General features: G+C 37.5%; 1 protein-coding gene and 1 long non-coding RNA gene across 3 annotated transcripts in view; one reads left to right on the forward strand and one right to left on the reverse strand.

The window, feature by feature from the left end:
- The first annotated feature begins 2,591 nt into the window (after window positions 1-2,591).
- Window positions 2,592-24,607, forward strand: part of LOC120416318 (uncharacterized) — a 54,249-nt gene continuing 32,233 nt past the window's right edge. The window contains exon 1 of the long non-coding RNA XR_008212253.1: window positions 2,592-2,595. This is a non-coding gene — a long non-coding RNA (uncharacterized LOC120416318). The remainder of the gene's footprint in view (window positions 2,596-24,607) is intronic.
- Window positions 3,636-24,607, reverse strand: part of LOC120415694 (sialin) — a 38,113-nt gene continuing 17,141 nt past the window's right edge. Inside the window, exons 1-3 of one of the 2 annotated variants that reach the window (XM_039577289.2) lie at window positions 21,681-22,121; window positions 4,901-6,593; window positions 3,636-4,512 (exon numbers count right to left, since the gene is read on the reverse strand). In XM_039577289.2, the coding sequence (XP_039433223.1) occupies window positions 4,258-4,512; window positions 4,901-6,307 (1,662 nt within the window). In that variant the 5' untranslated portion in view covers window positions 6,308-6,593; window positions 21,681-22,121 and the 3' untranslated portion in view covers window positions 3,636-4,257. Of the gene's footprint in view, window positions 4,513-4,900; window positions 6,594-21,680; window positions 22,122-24,607 lie in introns of those variants that run through there. The other variant, XM_039577295.2, reaches the window with a different exon arrangement.

A 24,607-nucleotide genomic window follows, 5' to 3' on the forward strand; every position in this document is an offset into this window, starting at 1 on the left:
AATTTCCCAAAATACGATTTTTTTGATTTTCGAGATTTTTATGTTTTAGGGGACAAAAATCCGCAACTTTTGAGCCATAGAGAAACATGGTCAAAAAATCTGCCGCCTAGTTATGAATTTTTGAAAAAATTGTGATTTTTGAAAAAAATCGAATTTTCATGCAAAAACAAGTTTGACATTATTTTTTAATGCAAAATTGAATTTGCATGTTACGGATAATCCGGGTTGGTGACAGGGTGGACAAATGTCACCAGATCGTAATGAGGATGTCAAATTTGAGTTCCTGAGCAAAAATCTGTGTTGTTTGACGTATCGGAAAGTACACTTGTGAAATTACCGAAATTGGTCCACCGGAACCATGTTACGGATACTCCGGGTTGGTGGCAGGGTGGCCAATAGGCACCAGGTCGTAATGAAGATGTCAAATTTGAGTTCCTGAGAGAAAATCAGTGTTGTTTGACATGTCGGAAAGTGTACTTGTGAAATTACCGTAATTAGTCCACCGGAACCATGTTACGTATATTCCGGGTTGGTGACAGGGTGGCCAAATGGCACCAGATCGTAATGAGGATGTCAAATTTGAGTTCCTGAGCAAAAATCTGTGTTGTTTGACGTATCGGAAAGTACACTTGTGAAATTACCGAAATTGGTCCACCGGAACCATGTTACGGATACTCCGGGTTGGTGGCAGGGTGGCCAATAGGCACCAGGTCGTAATGAAGATGTCAAATTTGAGTTCCTGAGAGAAAATCAGTGTTGTTTGACATGTCGGAAAGTGTACTTGTGAAATTACCGTAATTAGTCCACCGGAACCATGTTACGTATATTCCGGGTTGGTGGCAGGGTGGCCAAATGGCACCAGATCGTAATGAGGATGTCAAATTTGAGTTCCTGAGCAAAAATCAGTGTTGTTTGACATGTCGGAAAGTGTACTTGTGAAATTATCGTAATTGGTCCACCGGAACCATGTTAAGGATGTTCCGGGTTGGTGGCAGGGTGGCCAAATGGCACCAGAACGTACTGAGAATGTCAAATTTGATTTCCTGAGCCAAAATTAGTGTCGTTTGACATGTCGAAAGCCATATTAGAATTGATGAAGATTTCGACATCCGTTCCAGTGTAGTCGGTTCCGGAAGGGTGGCCAATTCATATCCGTAGGTCCGGGATCAAAGGAATATGCCTAATATGTCCAGAACAGGTCTTGGAGCAAATTGGGATGGTTTTTCTGAAGAATTTATGATAATAATCATGATTTGTAGATTGGGTTGCATACCCGGACAAAAACCTACCCCACTAGGTTCCGGAATATCTCCGTGGCCAAGTGTCCGATTCCGGATTTCTTTGTAGATTCTGAAAATAGACATTTGTCCGGTTCTTTTGAGGGGTGAACGAACTTATTTGGTCAAAAGAGGCCAAAGATACAGCATTTTTAAGTTTTTTTTCGGTATCTCGCATCAGACGTTCGGACTGTAAGGGTTCTCACCAAAATAACCCACCATTTTCTAATAGAGCTTTATGACGTTTCGCGTACGCATACTAGCGCACCATCTGATTTTGCTGGCCGGACAAAATTTAACCTCAATCTTTTTGCCTTCCTCACTGAGGTAAGGCTATAATCCTGCTCTAAAAATGAACTTCGTATAAAAACGTCGTAGACCCACCTTCATGTATACATATCGACTCAGAATCGAAAACTGAACAAATGTCTGTGTGTATGTGTGTGTGTATGTATGTATGTGACCAACAAACTAGCTCATGTTTCTCGGCACTGGCTGAACCGATTTGACCCGAACTTGTTGCATTCGACTTGGTTTAGGGTCCCATAGATCGAGTTTTATACATATTGAAGTTTCGATAAGTAGTTCAAAAGTTATGTTTAAAAGTGTGTTTTCACTTATATTTGGATCTCACTTAAATGTATGTAAACTATGTCCGGGTCCATCATCCGACCCATCGTTGGTTAGGTTATCAAAAGACCTTTCCAACGAGTCCAAAACATTGAAGATCTGGCAACCCTGTCTCGATATATGGTCACTTAAGTGATATCGATATACTTTTTTGAAGCCGGATCTCACTTAAATGTATGTAAACTATGTCCGGGTCCATCATCCGACCCATCGTTGGTTAGATTATTAAAAGACCTTTCCAACGAGTGTAAAACATTGAAGATCTGGCAACCCTGTCTCGAGATATGGCCACTTAAGTGATATTGATGTATTTTTTTGAAGCCGGATCTCACTTAACTGTATGTAAACTATGTCCGGATCCACCATCCGACCTATTGTTGGTTAGGTTATCAAAAGACCTTTCCAATGAGTCCAAAACATTGAAGATCTGGCAACCCTGTCTCGAGATATGGCCTCTTAAGTGATATTGATGTACTTTTTTGAAGCCGGATCTTACTTAAATGTATGTAAACTATGTCCGGATCCACCATCCGACCTATTGTTGGTTAACTTATCAAAAGACCTTTCCAACGAGTGTAAAACATTGAAGATCTAGCAACCCTGTCTCGAGATATGGCCACTTAAGTGACAATTATGTACTTTTCTGAAGCCGGATCTCGCTTAAATGTATGTAAACAATGTTCGGATCCATCATCCAACCCATCGTTGGTTAGGTTATCAAAAAACCTTTCCAACGAGTGTAAAACATTGAAGATCTAGCAACCCTGTCTCAAGATATGGCCACTTAAGTGATATCGATGTACTTTTTGAAAGAGGGATCTAAAAAATAGATGAAACTTGTGTACAGCCATTGTTGTGAGGAAGGCTCCAACCACATAGGTGGATTAAGTTAGTTTTTGTGTACGTACACGCAATCAAGCACGCAATACATGCGCACGTAGAAACCTCTATGACGATATCTCAGCAACTAATGGTCCGATTATCAATGTTAAAACATGAAACATTTGTGACATTTTCGGATCTTTTCGAAAAAAATATTTTAAAAATTTTTAAATCAAGACTAATATTTTAAAAGGGCCAAACATTGAATATGACGCCCATTTAAAATGCTAGTCTTGATTAAAAAAAATCAAAATAGTTATTTCGAAAAGATCGGAAGATTTCACGTCAAATTTGTTTTTGCATAAAATTTCGATTTTTTACAAAAATCACTATTTTTTCAAAAATTCATAAATCGGCGATAGATTTTTTGACCATTTTTGTTTCTCTATGGCTCAAAAGTTGCGGATTTTTATCCCAACATCACATCAAAAAATCTCGAAAATCAAAAAATAAGTATTTTGGGAAATTGAGTTTTGGTGAAAAAAAAAGTTGATTAAAAAATCTGCAATTTTTTTTCCGTGTACCTATTTTTTTCTCAATAGTTCTCAACAATAATTTTTAAATAGGAATTAACCAGTCAAAAGATAGTTTTTTTTGCAAGAATATGGATTTTTGGGCACATTGGTCATTATAGCGTTTATTTTCAACATCATTGGCATGTAGGCCAAATCCTTGCGCAAGTTTTGATATATATTTTGAAGTTTTGAGCACTGTAAAGCTCCACACAGGATTTCAAATTTTGTAATATTATTTTGTCATCGGCCCCACAAAAAAAATAAGGTGCTGGGGCCGAAAACATCATTTCAGCATGGAATTATTCTCACAATGAAAGAAAAGACCTTTGAGTCCAACAATTCTTAATATTGGTGTGTTTAATTTGCTTATTATGTTTTCATTAAATTTGTTACAAAAGTTGCCTTTAACGTGTCACAAAACACACTGAGAGAGTGAGTGAGATCTCGCAAACTAAGTAACGAAACAACGAGCGAATCTGTATGTTTTATAGTTATGTTGTTTTTATTATAATTGTTCTCATTCTACAGTCTAACTTAACGTTGCCTTTTATTAAAAATATATACAGCTAGGCGGCACATCTCTCTTTTGTCCTCCATTGCTAATAGTAATAACGAACGGCTAAATCTGTGTTAAGTAACTGTGCATGCAAGTGTTGTTTTTTTTTGTTTTTGTTATCCTTAATCACTAGAAAGAGTTTAGGTCTGGAAAGTTTGTTTCATCGTTTAACACCACAAAGGTTGTCTGTAATACATTTTGTTTGCTAACTTATGGTAAGTGCTCTGCGCTTAAACATACACGCTCCTTCGCACACACTCTCAATCTTAGTCTATCTCAAACTAGTTTAACAAACTTGTGTCCTAATCTTCTTAACAGTTACTAACCCCCTCCGATTTTCACATTTTGTGCTCCCCCAACGCTATCAACACGTAAGAGGGGGACCGAGAGTTGTGATTCACTTGAAGTGACCACTGCTGCTTTCCTCGTCATCGTCGTCCTCCTCGTCATCCCGGCCGGCCGTTCCGATCGTCTTCAGCATGGGCTGGTTCGCGATCACGGCCGAATCGTCGGTGGACGTCACCTCGGCGTCCGGCACCGGATAGTTCCACGGCTGGATGTCGGCCGTGCCGAAGATCTGGTAGATCAGGTAGCAGCTGATGGCGACCACCGAGCTGACGCCAAACACGTGCAGCCACTGGGTGATGTTTTGCTGGAAATTGAGGTGAAAACAGGAAAAATGATCGTTACAATTTGTTACAGACATTGATTAAATCTGTAAACATCACTAACAATCTGTGGCGATGGCAACACTGTGAATGAGAACCGTCACCGTAGCAGCCCGAGCAATGCAAACAAAAACATCATTCAAGCAGTTTAGAATTGATTCGAAAATCATGAGTGAAAAATGTTGAAGTTTTCCTCAAAACAAATAGTGTTTAAATGTGTTGTTATTGTCATTCATATTGTGATTCGTTCTTGTTCGTCCAGATCCAGAATGCTTCACCTAGCCGTTATCTCCCTTGGATCACCTAGTAGTTTTTTCGTACCTGAGTCAATTTTGATCTTGTCAGATCTTGACGTTAAGAATGGAAACTTACCGCATCGGTCACCATGATGCCGCTGGCCAGCGGTTGCAGGAACGACGCCGTCATGTGTATCGTCTGGGCAAAGGCCAGCACCGGTCCGGCCAGGTTGGGTGCAATGTCCACGATGTTGGCCATGGCTCCGGCGTACGACGCCGTGATGAATGTGACCGCTACGAACCACAGGACCAGCACGACCACGATGTTGTATCCGAGGTAGCCGACGAGCAGCACCAGAACGCCGGGTACGATCTGGGACAGGGCAGTGAACAGTTTGCGTACGTTGGTCAGTGTCATGAGGCGTTTGTGCACGAGGACGTCGGCGATGTAGCAGAACAGAACGGACGAGAGGTACGAGCACAGGAAGGGAGTTCCGCTGAGCAGGCCATTCTCTTTGATGTCGAAGCAAAGGATCTTCTGCATGTATTCGGGGCCGGACATGATAAAGGTATAGTGGACCCAGATGCGTCCAAAGGTGGTCAGCCCAATGGCCCAGACGGGAACCGAGGTGAAGATCTTCTTCCACGGGACCTTCATGCCCATACCGTTTTTGATGTCTTCGCTGACGTTCAACTCAATGTATTCGAGCTCGTTGGCCGTTATTCGTGGATGTTCCTGCGGAGTGTTGAACGCCAGCAGATACCAGAACACACACCAGATCATGCCGATGGTACCGGTGGTGTAGAACACCAGTCGCCATCCGAAGTAAGCAATAATAAATCCGCACAGCGGGTAGGTCAACCCGATGCCGATGCTGAAGCCCTGGAAGCTGGACATGAATCGGCTCCGCTCAACCGGCGGAATCCAGTATCCGACAATGGCGTACATGGCTGGCCAGGTCAGACCACTGGCAAAGCCCTGAATTGAACGGAGCAGAATCACCGCTCCGTAATGAAGATCCGACGCGTATGGAATGCACAAGCTGCAAGCGGCCGTGAAGAACTGGCTCCAGCCGAACACGTTCTTAGTGCCAAAATACTGCGTCGCAACTCCGCCGACGACCTGCGACAACACATAGCACCAGTAAAACGATCCCTTGATCACGGCCTGCACCGTTGAGTCCCAGTCAAACTCGCCGTACTCCTCAACTCCTTCTATCACCTGCGGGATTGCTCCCTCATCTAGTGTCGAATAGTTCCCGTTTGCGAAGGCAGGACTCTCGGTGACGGCGACCGATCTGCAGTGATCGCTGACGGAGGAGTTTGTACCGTTGCCGCCAGCGTTAGTTCGCACCATTGCCACCAGGGCAAAGTTGATGTCGTTGCGCATCATGAACGACACCAGAAAGCCGGACCAGGACAGGAAGTATAGCACCAAGCGGGCCGGAATGCGATCCGTGATCGACCTCATGCATCCCACCTTGGGCAGCTTGGCCCGCGGCGGCTTCGACGACGGCAGAAAGCGGATTTCCTTCTCGTCCATTTTCGTCAGATATTTCTCAAATTCTAAGCTAGTAACGAGATTCCTCACAGCGAATCACTGCGGTCAAAGTTTAAAAGAGCTGGCAGTCGGTAGTTATTGTCACTGGTGCTGTGGCCGGACAGTGCCGGTTCGCCGGTCGTCTTGCTGGTCAACTGCACGAAAATCGTCATTTGGCAAAGCGAGAGGGCGCGTGGCAGCAATGATGATGATGATGCTGTGGTCAACGGGCACGTGGCGCTCTTTAGTACTCTCACGTGGTGGCGGCAGCTACTGTGAAGAGTGGAGTCTGCGGAAAAAATGCAAATCAAAAGAGCAAATATTTAGAAAAGAATGATAAAAAGTGAGCATGTGATGAGCTGTGTTGTATGCAGTAATGGAGATTACTGTACCGCTAACGGTATTAGCTTGAAACTAACGAGATCACGTTGAGTTTATTTGATTGCACTCCACTCTAAGCTATAATTACATGGAATAATGGAGAGGAAACAAATAAAGCTGAATAAATTGCAAAGTCCAAATAATTGATGAAAATTCATAAAAATACTCAAACTTTGATACCAGTTGATATGATCACAAAATACCACAATGAATAATAAAAATAGTTTCCAACTGTCCACAGCAAACACCTCTTTCTGCGTCACACGGAAGTATGCTAATAAAAAAACGGGTGCTAACAAGCGGCGTCATAAATCCTGACATGTTTGAAGCCCTGGCAACGAACTTGAAAAATTGCTTATAGATGCAGCACGTGCGACAATCCATAGATAGTTTCGAGACAATTATTGAAAAATTCGCGCGACCTGTTTTTTTTTTAATATTATTGAATATATTTTGATCGATAAAAAAAACGATCGATAAAAAAGATACAATATTTACATTCAGTAAAAAAGGTAACATTGCTTAAATCTGTGTAGTAAACCCGCTTTCCCCTCAAACACAAGTCTGTGACTAACCGGCTTTTGCATTCTGCAAAACTGTGACTTGTTTGTTCAACATCGCACACCATCAGGTCATAGAAGGAGAAAATTGGGTAATACAGACAAATAATTTATTATTACTTTCAATACAAACCATTTAATAATACAAAGAAACCACTTTTTACGCGGTGGCGTTACGCTTTTTATTTCGTCGATTTCTCTAAAACCATAGAATATTTTTGCAAGCCCCCACTATCCGCTAACTCAGAGCTATATAGTTGCCATGTGTGAACTTCTCGGGTTTTACCGCGCACTCTGGGAAGCGAAAGTAGTTTAGCATTCTGTCGCGGGGAAGTCCAAGGATGTTGTGATTTGATACGACCAAGTTCGAACAAACAAGTTACCCGTTTCGCAGAGGTATGCAAAATTTCCTGGAATGGAAGATGTTTATGCAATGTTTATGCGTCGTTGGATTTTAATCGCTTTTAGTTTTTGCTTTCCTCGCCTTTCCTGAGGAAAGGCTATAAAATCACTCGAAAAATTAACTTATAATTTGACCTCGTAGACCCACCTTCACGTACACATATCGACTCAGAATCATGTTCTGAGCAAATGTCACTCGATTATCTCCGGACTGGATGAACGGATTATGACCGTATTAGTCTCATTCGATCCATCTTGGGGTCCCATAGGTCTCTATTTAAAATCAGCAAGTTTAGTTGAGAGTACTTCAAAAGTTATGCTGAAAACAATAATACCGGGATTTTTCCAAAACCGGGAATTCCCGAATCCCGGGACTTTTCATATTTTGTCCCGGGAATTCTCGAAATTGAAAATAATCAAATTTTGGTCTAGAAATTCAGATTTGGTTGTGGAAATTAGTAATCGATAAGCATTTTAAAGCAATAAAATTTGTATTCGGCATATAACAGCATTAATTTGGCAGGGAAAATTGTTCAAAGTTTTGTTTACAGATCCGCAAAATGCTGTGGCCTTAGATATTTTCTGCTAAATTTAATTTATTTAAAAATTATTTAACTTTTCATCATAAACCGCCATCTGGAGCAAATCAGGACAAAAGTACCGAATTAAAACAGCTGTTTAAGCTAATTGGGTCCTAAAATAAAGCTTAGATTGCTGATATTATTGTTTACAGTGATAAAGCTTATTTTTCTGAGTACAATGACCCTTCGTACGACCACAAAGAGTTTAAAATGGATTTTTAAATCAATTTTGAAAAATTAACCTCACGGTCCTTCTTGACAGAAAAGCTCCTACTTGACAGCTCGTTCCAAGGGGACCATAGTTGATCCATCGAAAAAATGTTGTCTTGTCAAAAAAAATGTTTGCATTAAAATGAAAAAAGTGATCAGAAATGGTTTTTAATCGTGTTTTTTACCGTTGTACATAAAAATTGACATATGACTTTAGTACCCAATTTGTTTTTGAATAATGTTCTGATTGTTTTGATTGATTTCAATTACAACAGAAACAGGTCAAAACAATTAGTACACCGATTTCCAAATTTATTGCTCTAAAATCTCCTGTACCTATTCAGACTGCAGTCCCGATTATCCCCAGTTGGTAGTTGGTTGGTAGTGACTTGAAGATAATTTTAAAAATAATTTTAAATATAAAACATAAAATTCTAAACTTATCCAAAGTGTTACATTGTCTGGTATAATTTTATTTCTTGTTGTTTTAGACATTTTCAATGAAATTGTATAAGGTTTTGTATTATATAAATGTTATATTATATAAATAAAAAATAATAGAAATATATTCAGAATTCTGGTTCAGTTAAATTCTAAAGCACATCAAAGAACACATTTTTAAATGTGTTTTAAACTATCTCAAGACTGCTGTCCTTGTTCAGATTGAAGAGTAGCTTATCACCATTAACAGTTTTGAGCTAATCTTAAGATTTAAACTAGAAAAATGTAACAAACATAATGAAAACATAGATTTTATGAATGCTGCAAAAAATTCCCGGAATCCGGGGAATTCCCGGGATTCAAAAATATTTTCTCGTTTCCCGGGAAATTCAAAACCCGGGAAAATTGCCCTATTGCGACCTGTCGTTAGTTAGATAGTTGAAAGACCTTTCAAATGAGCCTAAAAATCGAGGATCTGACAACCCTATCAAAAGATATTAGCACTTACGTTTTATTTATACACCTTTTTAAGGCCGGATTTTAGATATTGTGATAGAAATATTGTCTGAATCGTGATAGAAATATTGTCCTGAATCTTCCACTATCGTTGGATAGGTTTTTTTAAAGTGCCCAATACAAAATGGGGACACGAGAAACTGAGAACCCAGCGATTTTCTGTCAAAAAATTGAGCACCTCCAAGATCTTACACTTAAGGTGCTTACAATCTCTACTTCGTCCATAGGATTTGTCCAAAAAATTCGCCCCTTCCATTTAAACGATTGGTAAAATTTGAGTGACCAACTGTGAGTGGCATTGCATTTTGAGTCCCTTGTCCTCACTTTCTATTAGGTTTTTTTTATCAGACCTTGCCGATGAGCCAGAAATATTGAAGGTCTGCGAACCCCTTAAAAAATTAGTAATAAAGTTGATTTGTTAAACATGTTAAGGGGGAATGTTACTATTTTTACTGAATGTATTGACTTTATGAGGAAGGCACCAATCACCTAAAAAAAAAATCCGATTTAATATCACCAGAGGTGAAATAGAGCCTTTCTTACAAAATGATGAAACTCCGAGATATATTTTAGTGCAATTATTTTTTCAAAAACATAATGATACCATCCAGTGAGAATTTTACCTAAAGCTTCGAATCTTTTAAGGGTTAACCTCAAATGCCATTTTTTTTTAATTTCAGAAGTACATTATTTGTCGCAAGACATTTAAATTTAATTAAGAAAAACATATTGGATTGACATTATTAGAAAAAAAATAAAGGGTACTCAGTCTATAATGTTAGTCTATGATTAACTTAAAAAAATATGTATCGCAATTGCACTTTGTCGATCAATTATGAGAAGCAAGAAAGAACACTTTCACGCGCAGCGTAAAACGCGCAAGCGTAAAAGCGCTGGCGTTGAAGCGCTGGCGTTGAAGCGCTGGCGTTGAAGCGCTGGCGTTGAAGCGCTGGCGTTGAAGCGCTGGCGTTGAAGCGCTGGCGTTGAAGCGCTGGCGTTGAAGCGCTGGCGTTGAAGCGCTGGCGTTGAAGCGCTGGCGTTGAAGCGCTGGCGTTGAAGCGCTGGCGTTGAAGCGCTGGCGTTGAAGCGCTGGCGTTGAAGCGCTGGCGTTGAAGCGCTGGCGTTGAAGCGCTGGCGTTGAAGCGCTGGCGTTGAAGCGCTGGCGTTGAAGCGCTGGCGTTGAAGCGCTGGCGTTGAAGCGCTGGCGTTGAAGCGCTGGCGTTGAAGCGCTGGCGTTGAAGCGCTGGCGTTGAAGCGCTGGCGTTGAAGCGCTGGCGTTGAAGCGCTGGCGTTGAAGCGCTGGCGTTGAAGCGCTGGCGTTGAAGCGCTGGCGTTGAAGCGCTGGCGTTGAAGCGCTGGCGTTGAAGCGCTGGCGTTGAAGCGCTGGCGTTGAAGCACTGGCGTTGAAGCGCTGGCGTTGAAGCGCTGGCGTTGAAGCGCTGGCGTTGAAGCGCTGGCGTTGAAGCGCTGGCGTTGAAGCGCTGGCGTTGAAGCGCTGGCGTTGAAGCGCTGGCGTTGAAGCGCTGGCGTTGAAGCGCTGGCGTTGAAGCTTCGACTTGACGACTTGTCGAGCTTTCGAGCGAGAACGAGCCGGAACTTCGAATTTGATGTTCAGTATATGATTTTGTATAAATCCAAAAATTTAATAGGAAAAAATAGGGTAAAAATAAGACGAAAAACACTAAAATCGCTATATCTCTGGAAATACATTTTGGAAAAGCTTCAAATTTTGGGCCCAAACAGTTTATGGCGCATGTTTTCGAATGGCTTTTTGTTTGAAACTGAATTCTTTAAATTTGATAGTGTTATCTGTAAAATAGTCCAAAAAATACCTCTAAAAATGGCTTTGACTACATTTACTGGTCGAAAATTGTGAATCGAAAAATAAAATGTTCGTCTCCGACCCCACGGCTACAGATCTGGCTTTTAAAAATTGTGGGTTTCACGAGCGGTTTTCCAGTGATGGAAGACACAAATTTTTAAGAGCGGATACAGACATCGGCCATGTATTTCAGAAAAAGAGCTCTCAAAATTCAGACTTTGAGTTCCGGGTTTCGGGCCAAAATTCAATCGAAAGAGCGCATCTAAACCTTCAATTTAGTAATAGGATTTTTTCCTGGGACGAATCAACGCCGTGCACGATTTTTTTTAGATTTCTGAAAAAGCGTTTTTCCAAAAGCAAACCTTAAACCTTTCTTTTGTAAGAAAGGCAAAAAGTCAAACGCTCTCAAATAAAAATGCGGAATCCAATCGATGTAAAATTTGCTGAGAAGTTTGATCGAGTCGTGAACACTCAGTTAGAAAGATAAATTTAAGTGAAATTACAAATAAATCCTTGGGGAGAATTATTCTGAATGACCCCTTACCTTTTTTGAGAAATTTACTCTGTACATAAAGAAAAATCATACAGCTATAACTTTTGAACCAACCGTCTGATCAATACCAAAATTTACTCGAATACAATTCATACCAAATGCTTTCGATCGAGAATGGGCTGGGACTTTGAATTTGATGTTAAGTATATGATTTTGTATAAATCCAAAAATTTAATAGGAAAAAATAGGGTAAAAATAAGACGAAAAACACTAAAATCGCTATATCTCTGGAAATACATTTTGGAAAAGCTTCAAATTTTGGGCCCAAACAGTTTATGGCGCATGTTTTCGAATGGCTTTTTGTTTGAAACTGAATTCTTTAAATTTGATAGTGTTATCTGTAAAATAGTCCAAAAAATACCTCTAAAAATGGTTTTGACCACATTTACTGGTCGAAAATTGTGAATCGAAAAATAAAATGTTCGTCTCCGACCCCACGGCTACACTATGGGCCATTAGGGTGTAATATGGTTGTATGGAAAAAATTAAAGTTGTCCAAATTTAGTGAGCACAGCACTTTTTCAGTTCCTATTGGGGTCCTCAACAACTCCCCAAAGTTTGGGACCAATTGGTTTAGTCCTCACTTTGCGCAAAGCGATTCAATTTTCCATATAAATTTGTATGGAGAAAACCATTTTTTTGGATTTTGATATTTATTAAATCCACGTTTCATGCTATATCAAAACCGGACTCATATTCGGATGCTTTGGAATCTGCTCTACAACTTTCCAGAAGAGAGTATGGTGCTAGCTTGCCCCTAAAAAAAGATACAGCGTGTTCAAAACTCGTCTAAAACGTGTTTTTTGCTCGAAAATCACGTTTTAGACGAGTTTTGAGGGCTCTATATCTTCTTTCAGGAGCAAGTTAGCACCATACTCTCTTGGGCAAAGTTGTAGAGCACCTTCCAGAGCATCCGAATATGAGTCCGGTTTTGATATGGCATCAGACGTCGAATTGTTAAATATCAAAATCCTAAAAAATGGTTTTCCCCATACAAATTTATATGGAAAATTGAATCGCTTTGCGCAAAGTGAGGACTAAACCAATCGGTCCCAAACTTTGAGGAGTTTTTTAAGACCCCAAAAGGAACTGAAAAAGTGCAGTGCTGGAAAATCGATTTTGATATTACACCCTAATGGGCCATCTTTTGATTTGATTTGATTTGATTTGATGTGTTAACCAACAGGGCCACAAGGATGACCTATGTAGCGGTTGCCTAGAATTACAGTGGCTCAGACTTAAAGGGAGCATCTTCAAATTACTGCCGTATGAAGGGCCAAAAGGGGATGGTTGGACGCGAACAAGCAAAATCACTCACGGTGTCCTCAGGGGGAGAGAATCTCCTTCCGACAGTAACCTCCGATAACTCCGAAAAAAGTCTGACAATGCTGAAAAACAGGGCTCGCACCCTGTTGGGGGCCTAAAAGGGCGCGGCAGACAGCTGGAGACTGACTGACTGACTGACGGCTACACTATGGGCCATCTCCATACAAACAGGCGGCCAAATTATTTTTTTGCATTTAAATGTTTTTTCATACAAATTTGGGTAATTGTATGGTATTGAAATGATATACGTCGATTTTTATGACTTTTCATGTTTTTCAATAGTGGATTGTTTATAATAAATAGTTTTTTCAAACATTTGCAAGTGCAAAAGAATTGCGTATATATTTTATTGCAAGTTTATATTATTAAATTATGGATAAGCTAATACATCCCCACTTTAAGGACACAACCCCTTCCTCCACTTTCTTTTACCCCCCCCCCTCCCCTCCTCCCCACCAACAAAATTTTTGTTAAGCGTAATAAATTCATTTTTAGTCAAATATTTATTTTTTATTGCTGTGTTTTTCTTTTTGTGAGTCCATACCATATAACTTGAGATCCACCCCCCCCCCCCACCTTTACTGGCATAAATTGCGAAAATTTTTATTGTTAAATCAAATAACAGAAAAATTAATTTTATCCAAAATATTAATTATGGAGTAAAACGATAAAATATAAAACATATTCTAACTAATCCTAATGTTCTTGTTCATGAAAATTCTTTTGATTATTGAGTTTCTGAAGGCTTCAGGGTATGTTAAAGGTACTTTTATGATGTTTTGTACTAACCAACATAGAACTTAAATGTGGATCAGTTTCATGGATTGATCGCAGAAATTCATCATGCTAAGTCAATATTTTGCTGAATACTTTTTTCGGTATCAAACTGAGATTCTCCAGTTTCGCTTGAGAAACTTCGGTACGAATACCTTATTTTGACTAAGGTACTCAATATTAAACTGAGGCAACAGAAAATTCCAATAAAGTCATTTCGAACTTCTTGAAACCAGGTATTGATTTTTGAAGCGACGATGCCCACGAAGTAGGTCGCAAAGCAAGTGAAATAAACGGGCGCATATGTAGATTGCAGCAAATTTTGATAAAACGTAAATGTTCAAAATGGCATATCTCCGAAAACGCAAAAAATCGCAGGCTGAAAATTTCAGCAATGTTAGATTATGATCCAATCTTTCAAGTGATCTTAGTTTCATGTTTAGCATCGGTTAGCAAAAAAAGTACTCGATTAACAAACACAAAAAAATAAGTTTTGTCAAAAAAATACTCCAGTTATTCGATGAAAACTTCAGTTTTTGGTTTGGAAACAACATTTTATCTATTGATAGTTTCAAAGCTTATCTCATTACCTTTCCAACGATGTATAATTGTCCTAATAAAATATTTAAAATGGCTGAGCTATGTTAAAATTAAACAATCAGCCTTTTTTACGAAAAACGCTAGTTTTTAACTCCATTTTTTGACTTTCAGCTTGCATATCTCCGTAATGAACAAACTTAGAGCTTTGAAAATTTGGATTTTTCTTAGTTAGAATGTTAACTTTCGAGAAAAAAATACCAAAAAATATTTGGAGAAGGTCACTTTTTTGAAACTTGGCCACCCAATGTACCATAGTGGGCTTCAGATCTTTCTTTTAAAAATTGTGGGTTTCACGAGCGGTTTTCCAGTGATGGAAGACACAAATTTCTAAGAGCGGATACAGACATCGGCCATGTATTTCAGAAAAAAGAGCTCTCAAAATTCAGACTTTGAGTTCCGGGTTTCGGGCCAAAATTCAATCGAAAGAGTGCATCTAAGCCTTCAATTTAGTAATAGGATTTTTTCCTGGGACGAATCCTCGCCGTGCACGAATTTTTTTAGATTTCTGAAAAAAGCGTTTTTCCAAAAGCAAACCTTAAACCTTTCTTTTGTAAGAAAGGCAAAAAGGTGGATTAAGTAACTTTTTTTTGATGCAAATTACATAAGAATTTAAGGTACATTACACGGTTATTTAAGAATGTGCAGATATTTCTTTGATCATTACATATATTTTGAAATTATTTTTTGCAAGCTTTCCAGACTTGACGAATTAAATCAAAAACCTTCAAATGGGTTGTGCACAGAAAAATAACAATGAAAGTACAATAAAACCCGGTAAATTAGTTACTTGCAACCGGCGAAACACACACATACACATCATTACTAAACTGGCAAAGTTCATATTTGCCAACTTGTTTTGCCGGCACACTGGCAATGGACGGAGTGCGATTGCAAATATTATGCAAACACGTGTCAACCTTAACTGCCAACTCGAGCCGCTCAAATGCGGAAAGTTGGAAATTGCACTGTCATTGGCCTCTCCATGTTTAGGGTGACAGTTTGTTGCTAGGGTGGTGCTTAGTTATGAGTCGTATGATTGAGCAGTTTCTGGACCACCCTAAGCAGGTGGGATAAAATTTTGGCAGTTGTGAATGTTTGGAATTTTTTAACTGTGTATTCTTGTTCATTCCTCAATTGACATTGAATAGTACAAAACGAAACGGATAAATCAAACAGCTGGATAACCAGTTATGGGTCTTTGCAAACCTTCAAGGTCAGTTGGCACGTTTCAGACGATGATCGATATGATCGTGAAAGGAATTTCTAGTGGGGTAAATTGACGTTAAATTGGATTAAAGTCATATTTTTTGTAATAAAACTTGTTTGCCAATTTTAATCATTCCTGCATTTAATCAATCAAAATATGTTTTTTGCTGAATTAAGAATATTATTTTTGTTGAAAACAAAATGTACCATAGTTAAGTTTCGAAAGATGACTTTCGCTTAATTGAATCAATTGAGAGCTATTATTGTTATTATCGAGAGGCGTATCAATACGCGCTGCATGGCGCTTATTGCTGGCATACAAAAAAAATACCCCGCTCTGTGTGAACTCTGAACGGCAGAAAGAGTAAAACCTGACCGACCGTTCAGATTTAAATTCATTGACTCAAACTGGTGGTGACCGGCGCGGTTCAATTACGATTTAATTAGCCGGCTCGATTGCAGGAAGTCTGTCACTTTAATTGATACAAACTGGTTCGGAGTGAAAATGGGAGGAAAGTTTTGTTATAATTTAGGTTCAATATATTTGAGATTTCTGTTGAATGCTAAAATGATAAAATTGTGCAGGTTAAAAAAAGGGTGGGGGGGGGGAGGGGGAAGTCAGCATTTTTTACATTGAATCAGTTTTTTTTTGCTTTTTTAAATAAGAAAAAAAAACTATTTTGAAATAACACATGTTCACAGTTACTAAACGAATTTTCCAGTAAACATTCTTCATAGTCAAAACCGATGGTCATATTTAGCTAATCTTAATGAAAGTGTTAGATGAAATGCAGAGTCATCATGACTGGATAAACACCATAGAGAAAGAAGCAATAAGAGAGGGTCAACTTGTAGCCCTCTTTTGCTGTATTTGGTTTCGACTTTTTTCACACTCTTTGTACCCGCAAACAAATTGAAGACTGCGTTTGGATTTCAGATGACAAGACAAGGCAACATTCATTAGAATAATAAGTCAATCATAGAAAAGTACAAAATTTAAAAAAGCTGTATGCAAAATCTCTTAAATTTTTAAAATAAATCAAACTGATATTTAAAACAAAAAAAAAATAATTCAAATTAATATTAAATGATTTGATTTTGATTCTGAATTTTCCAACATTAACTCCCTTTCCGAGTAAAATTTTCCATCATTATATCTAGAAATGATCTCAACATCTCTGACATTTAGCTATTTAAAATCTTAATCTGTGATATGAATGATGAATCTTGTAATGATTAAAAAATATATAAATTATTAAAAACAAAGATCAATCCACTCAAACCCCGATGGTTTGATACCAACTGTTGTCAAACGAACGGGGTCTCTTTTTAGTTTGACACCCCTTTTACACGGAGTTCACACACACCACCAAAAGTTTGTTTTGTTAGTGTGCGTGAGCGCCGTGTAAAAGGTGACAGTTCGTCCCCCTTTAGTTTGACTTTGACCAACCAACGGGGTTCAAACTAAAAAAGTGTCAAACGAAAAAGTCACCAACCACCGGGGGTTGAGTGTATTTAATTGACCTATCTTCAATTCATGAGGAAGCATGCATATATTATACACTGAATGTTCCCGAGAATCATAAGCAATTTTAATGTTTTAGAAAAAAAATTGTCGCTAAGGTGAATGCCACAGTGATGAACAGCCCTAACACTCCAGGCAAACTTTGAAGATCCCCGCCCCCCCATCCCCTTCTTCAAGTTATTTTTATTATTTATTTTTGTGTATTGTGTTTTCTTTAATTTATTCTAAATAAAAACGATTAAAAATATTGGAATTCAGTTATCAAAAATTATTAATTTTCCAGGACAGTTGGACTCAAAAAAAAAAAAGACAAGAATAAACTCATTTAACCAAGTTTGGTGGAATAAATGAACGAAAAATTTCACACTTTGCGGTGAAATCATCGAATGATGTTTTTCTAGAATTATCGCTTCTCCTTTCGATGTCAACTAATTCACCATCCTTTACCCTAAAAAAACATTTGTTATCTTCAACAATGGAAATGTGACTACACAGCAAAAAATCCGATGGTAAAATCGCATGCAAAAGCATGCACATCACCTTCGTCAAAATAAACACTTTATATTACACACAGCATGTAAAATTTTTGCAAACACAAAAAAAAGTTGCAACCGACGAGATTCAAACCCAGCACCAACAGTAAGGGCTGGCGCCTTACCCCACTCGGCCATCAGACCGATGAAAAGCTTATAGGATAAACGCATATATGAGCTTGACATTTCGGTCAAGTAGCTTTCCCATACTGATGGGCTACATATTTCAGGGTGTAAAATCACATAAAATTGCATAAAATAATGCTATATTTATTTTACACCCAGGCCTTTTACACGCAGTTGGATTACTACTTTTTTAACATGATTTAATTGTTAGTTCAACTTGTTTAAGTTTTTTTTGCTGTTATTGTAAAGTTAAAATTGCATTCTATCAACTACGCCCCCGTTTACATTTCCAACGTTAAAAAAGTGTTAATTTATTAATTTCATAAGAGCAATTCTCAACCAAAACCGGAAACGAATTTTATTTCTTTTTTTATTTGGCTCAAACTCTGTGAGGGTTTATCCTATGATCAAAGAAATAATTTTGTGTCATTGGTTTACCCATAGAAGTCTCCATATAATTTTGGCAGCTGTTCATACAAGTAAGTAAATATTCGAAAATCTGTAACTTTTCACGATTTTTTTTTATTGATTTGGTGTCTTTGGCAAAGTTGCAGGTATCTGAGGACTAATAGGGAAACATAGCTACAAGAAAAAAAAAATGTAATTATTTGATTGTCTTTTTTCACAAAAAAATAATTTCCCAAAATCTGTATTTTTGAATTTTTTAGGGAACAAAATCCCGCATCTTTCAAGCTATTCAAAAGAATGGACCAAAATTTCACCGACGAGCCGATGATGATGATGATATTTTTCAATAGTGATTTTTGTAAAATAATCAAATGCTAGAATTAAAAAAAATTACCTAATTTTTTAAGTAAAATCGAATTTGCAATCGAAAAGTTCTTTACAATTTGTATGATTAAATGCACCGTTTTCAAAATATAGCCAAATTTATTTGTCCAATAAATTCCGGTTTATGACTTTTTATAGAAGTGTTCATGATTGTCCATTCCTGAAAATATTTTTTTCGAAAAGTTTAGAAAATTTCCTACAATTTCGTCTAAGAAACATTGAAGATTGGACGTCAGGTTGCTGAGATACAGCGACTTTATTGAATTTTTGTCCCTTTTGAAATGTTTTTCTTGATTAAAAAAAATGAAAGTATTGATCGGAAAATTTCACAAATTTTCATTTTTTCAATCGGATCATAAGATGCTGATAAATCGGCATTAGAAAATGGAGGGTTTTTTGGGTGAGACTTAGAAAACATAAATTTTCCTATTTCTTTTTCTTTAAGCCGCTGTATCTCAGCAACCAGAGGTCCAAACTTAAATGTTTCTTTGACGAAATTGCAGGAACTTCTCGAAAAAATATTTTCAGGAATGAACAATACTTTTTGATTGAAAATTCGACTTTACCGTAATCTGGGGCGAATCGGGACTTCAGTCTGAATAGGGACAGCAGTTTTTAGATCACTTAAAGCGTTTGGAAATGGATGTACACATTTTGTTGGTCTAATAAGCCTGTTCTAACCGAAACCAACCAGAAAAATCAAAATATATGATCCTACATGGTTAATACTGCTGTACCAATTCGCCCCATGTGTCCGGATTGACCCCAGTTTACGGTACTTAAAAAAATATGTAATTTTTTTAAAATAAAATTTCGTATTTTTACAAAAAATCACTACTTATTTTAAATTCATAAATCGACGACAAAATTTTTGTCCATACTTCTCTGTGGCTCAAAAGTTGCGGGTATTTGTTTCTTAAAATGTAACAAAAATCTCAAAAATCTAAAATTACATTTTTTGGGAAAATAAGTTAATTAAATAGTCGGCCATTGTTTTTCCTTGTACACCCAAAGGAAAAATATATCTCAAAATCTGCAACAGTGGATTTGCTGCAAAAAATGTCACATTTTATAACATGTTTTGCAGCAAGCCCGTAAATCATTTTTGCCCGCGTGTAAACATTTCAGCGATCTGCAGTTCTCACCAACACATATAATGCTGGCCCGTCCCCGAGCAACACTCCAAAGAGAAGAATATGTTGGTGCTCTTTCACTCTCATTTCATCAAGCGTCCAAGGCGCGGTGGTAGCGTGTCGGTTCAATATCCAAGAAGTTGGTGGTTCAATCCTCGTTCTGACAAGGGTTTTTTGTGAAATACAACCGAAAACATTGTCGGTAACGGGCAAAAATGTCATACCCCTACATCGCAAAAAATGCATGAGGACAGTTTTCATGCAGATTCTGATATACTTTTATGCCGCCATGCACCACAATCATGCGACCGCCGTTTGGGTGTACTGATTTTTTAAGAATATTCCTCAACAATTACTAAAACTTTGCTGAAAAAAAAATGGTCGAAATCAGCCGATTTCTTTGAGAATTGCTACACCCAAAGTTAAAGAACGAGGGGATAGTCCTCACGAAAAGAAACGTGAGGAAAATGCTATTTTGCGAGAGTATAGTCCTCTCGCGTGTTCATTCGTTCATTGCAACGGTTCATCCTATTGAGTGGCTTATATGGACAAATGACTGCCATATAGTCATCGAATCATGGTGGCCCATACGGCAAAGGCACGGTTCAATATGCCGAAGGTCTTGGGTTCGAGTCTCGGTACCGGTACTTTTTTTTTTTTTTTGATAGATGAACTTTTTTTGAAGATGAACCCATGAGTAAAGTACTCTCGGTAATTTCGGGATTTATCCTCTCAGTCCGCACACAGTACCATTTTACTACCGAATCGTGCTCTTTATCCTCTCGTATGCCGATATTCAGTTCTGGGTGTATACTTTTCGACATTTTCACTGTTTGCCAGCGGGCATTTGTTTGGAAATACACACACTAATTTTCAACATTTATTAAAAAAATATAATGCTTAGCAAAAAAGAAATGAGGCTTCTGTATGTAAAATTACCGTGGATTTATTTTTTTTCAAAATTTATGAAATAAAATGTAAACTCTTTTCATAAATGCATAATTTACTCACTTTTTCAAAAAAGAAATCTTCTCACAAAATAAGTAAAATCAATTTGCTTTTTTTTATTTAGTTATCTAATGTGAGTGACATTTCACAACAAGGCACCTGAATTTCCCATTAAAACACGTTGTGAAATCCTTCGACTATTACCCTGCACGCACAACCGGCCTTCGTAACGGCCAAAAAAGCACTAAAAACCAACTGACTAATATTCTCGACCACGCTGCATCAGACGTTCCACCGACCAGTTGGCAATTAACATCTCCCGAATTCCCGCGCCGATAACCGAGCGCGATTGGAACTTGGTGGTCGTCTCAAACTGTCCCAAAAAAAAGGCAACCTCGAACTCGCACTTTATTGCTTCGTCGAATTCAGCGTCGCGCGCGCCGTTATCATCCCAAATTGATCGCAAACGAAAACAGTTTTTTTTTCTTCTTGTACGGTTTGTTATGTTCCGGAGTTCCAGAGCAACGGACGCAACATTTTGTTTTGTCCTTATTCTGGGGATTTTTGTTGTTTTATGCGTTTCTAATGTTACACGTAAAATTTACGACCATACGTGATCGGATCGATTTTATCAAGAAAACAGTTTTGATTTGCTTTTGTAATTATGCTTGTACTGGCGGTTAAACTTTTATTTTTTGTTTAATGCTAGTAGATTAATCTGAAAATAAATTTTAATTCAAGATTAGATTGATCAAGCTTTGTTTCACAGTTATCAAATTGACGTTTGAACATGGGGGGCCAGCCCCACTGCGTTACGTTCAACGCATAGATGAACATTCAACACTTCACACAATTTATTTCTCCACAGCTTCACATAATTTCACAAAGTTCCCACTTGACCCCAATGCACCGTATACTCTTAAACAAGCATGTTTTCAGAGTCGTACCAGTTATGCAGACAAAATTCGATGACGGCGCGGTGACATTCTGCAGCACACAAGTTGTAAACAGTAAAAGCGTTCTCGGAAAGGACGCACAACCGGCTTTCGGTTCTCACAACTGGACTCGGGTATCGGGTGGTGTTTATAAACGCACAGCACTAATTAGGTGAATCATCGTCCATGGTGTTTTGTTTCCATTGTCTCTTCGGAATGTTATATAGCACTTATGGTGTAACCGGAATCAATTCTTATCAATTTCCTTAAAGTTCACTACAAAAAAAAAATAATAAAACACTTTTATTTTCTTTGTCAAAACTGCTCTGCTGTTGCCAAAACGGGTGGTGGTCTCCACTTTCAAGTTCATTGACGACACTACCGTATTATACTACTCTCGCTCGCCCGGTGTGTACTACTACTCATCGAACCGGCTTACAGTGACCGACTAAGCTGTCACGCTGCACTCGTCACTAGTCTTATTTATACACTTTGATGTGCCCGCGAGAGAAACGTGCGCGCTCGAGGCGGCGAGAGTTGGGCATAGAGCGATGTTGAAGACTCGGTACAGATTTTCAGTGGGTTGATCAATCAATAACAATAACAACTATTGTTCATTTTAAACTTAAATTCAATCGTACTGAAAATTTGGAACCAATGTCGAGTACATAAAATGCAAAATTTCAAATTTAGTTCAATATTAACATTGCAACCTGCAGTTAATAAATAACATGAAACGTTAGTTAAAAACGCGTTCAAAACTAATTTCATATATTGATCATAACTGGTTTATTTTCAACATGAATTTAACACCTTAAATCCCACACAGAAAAAAATCATGATAATATTACATTTGGGAAGGGGTAAATCCTTGATGTCAGAAAAAAGGTGTAGTTTTACCTCTGGAAATGTGTAATTTTACCACTTGTTTGGTGTAATGCCACTTATTCAGTCTAAATTGAGGTAAAATTACATCATAAAAGAGGTAATACTGAACCTTCCAAAATTACAGCTTCCAAATTTACATTATTTTTTACTGTGCAAGCTCGAGAAAAAAGAGGAATTTCCATACAATTTCCCCCTTTTTCTCGAGCTTAGGAGTTAAGGTGTTACGGCAAAAATCACATTTGTAATATATTTTATTTCATGTAAAATACGGATTTGCTATCAAAGAGCACGTTAAAATATTTATTTTTATTTTTGAAAAAATGCGCCGTTTTCGAATTATGCATACCGTAAACCGGGGTGACTTTGATAGGATTTTAATTTATTTTTGGAATATTTTACAACTGGTAAGGGTTTTCTTAGGAATATTATTTTTGAAACATGTGTTAGGGTTGGCCACACAAGGTCCATGCACTATTTTAGAAAAAAAAAGTTTTTTCAATAGTGTTTATAAAATTGGTTGCGTTGAAAATGCTGATTTTGAATACTGGGGTGACTTTGATAGTCTAGTTTTGGTTGTTAAAATCAGGTTAAATGTGTTCAAATTTTATTTTTAAGGTTGCTGATATAGTTTAACAAAAAAAAATCAATGTTCATATTCAGTTAACTAAGTTTAGAAGGTTTTTAACAAAATACATAAATACATAAATTTTAGGTAAAATTGATAAAAAGTCAGAATTTTTCTTATTGCATTTTAAACTGAATTCGAAGCACCAATCAAAAGTTTTCACATTTTGTATGAAATTTGTTGTATTGAAAATGCTTTCAAATTTGGAAATTTTATTTGATTATGTTTCAAACACACATTTTTTATAATTCACTAACTTCGTTTACCTTCTCCTAATGGAAAATTGTCCAAAAAATCCGAAAACGCATTCCGTTTTCCAATTTGAAATAATGTTCATTGAGAAAATCATGACACTTAAAGAATCTGAATACAATGCTATTCATCAACGTTTTCTTAATTATAGTTAAACAACTATTCAAACTTTTCAAATTTGAATGAACACTTCTTTTAGAAGTGCTTTGAACCTTTCTCTATCCCGGTCAGTATGATTCCATACAATTACGTACGTATTTTATTTGCACTCTTTAAAAAAATCTCAACCTATTACGGTACCTCTAATTCAAATTCATAAAAAGAATCTACAAAAGCAAAGAAAATTTCATATAAATCCGTTATAGAAAAATGAATGATTTGTGGATTCATTCTACTCAAATATAAAGAAATAAATTAAATTAAGTTTTTTAAAGTGTCACTCAAACAGCATTTCATTTTTGAATGCGTAGTCTTCGAAACTAAATCGATATTTACAGTCAAAAACGATACGTGAATTCATGAAATTTTCAATTTTCCCTGCAAAATTTGTTGAACATTTCGAAAAAATAGTTTTAAAAGCACAGGGTTAAAACTTTAAAAAAAACTGGCCAAAAGATGTGAAAATCATCACTTTTTCAAATACTTTTCGGAAAATTCTGATATTTTGTAAAAACTCTGTAAAGTTACAACACCACGTATGGCTGTTGGCATTTTTTTGTCAAAATCGGCTCGAAAAATTGAGGGTCAAAACTAAAAAAAAAAACACGTCCAAATTTTAATGGAAATTTAAGTGCAATTAGCTGAAATCAATTTAAAGTGCATTCCCCTGCGGTAAGGAACATTTTTAGAATGCTGGGGCTTGTAAGAAAATATATTTTTTTGTGATTTTTATTCACAGTACCGCAAAAAGGTTTTTTTTCGCTAAACATTGTTTTTCGTCAAAAATTACATTTTTTTTAAACTAACAATAACAGAACAACTGAATGGGTGTATAATAGCCCCATTTTGAGGTCATGTCGAGGAATTTCAGGTGCCAACTTCTTAAATGATAGATTATGATGTTAGGAACAATGTTTTGTTAGACAAGAAAAAATAATAAAATACTTTCTCGCACCCCCTAGTCGATTTACTGAAAAAAGTCACCTTTTTGAACAAATTTTCTAAAATCGCTTGG

The sequence above is a fragment of the Culex pipiens genome, chromosome 1 (genome assembly GCF_016801865.2).
Source record: "Culex pipiens pallens isolate TS chromosome 1, TS_CPP_V2, whole genome shotgun sequence".
In the NCBI taxonomy this organism is placed as follows: Eukaryota; Metazoa; Arthropoda; class Insecta; order Diptera; family Culicidae; genus Culex; species Culex pipiens.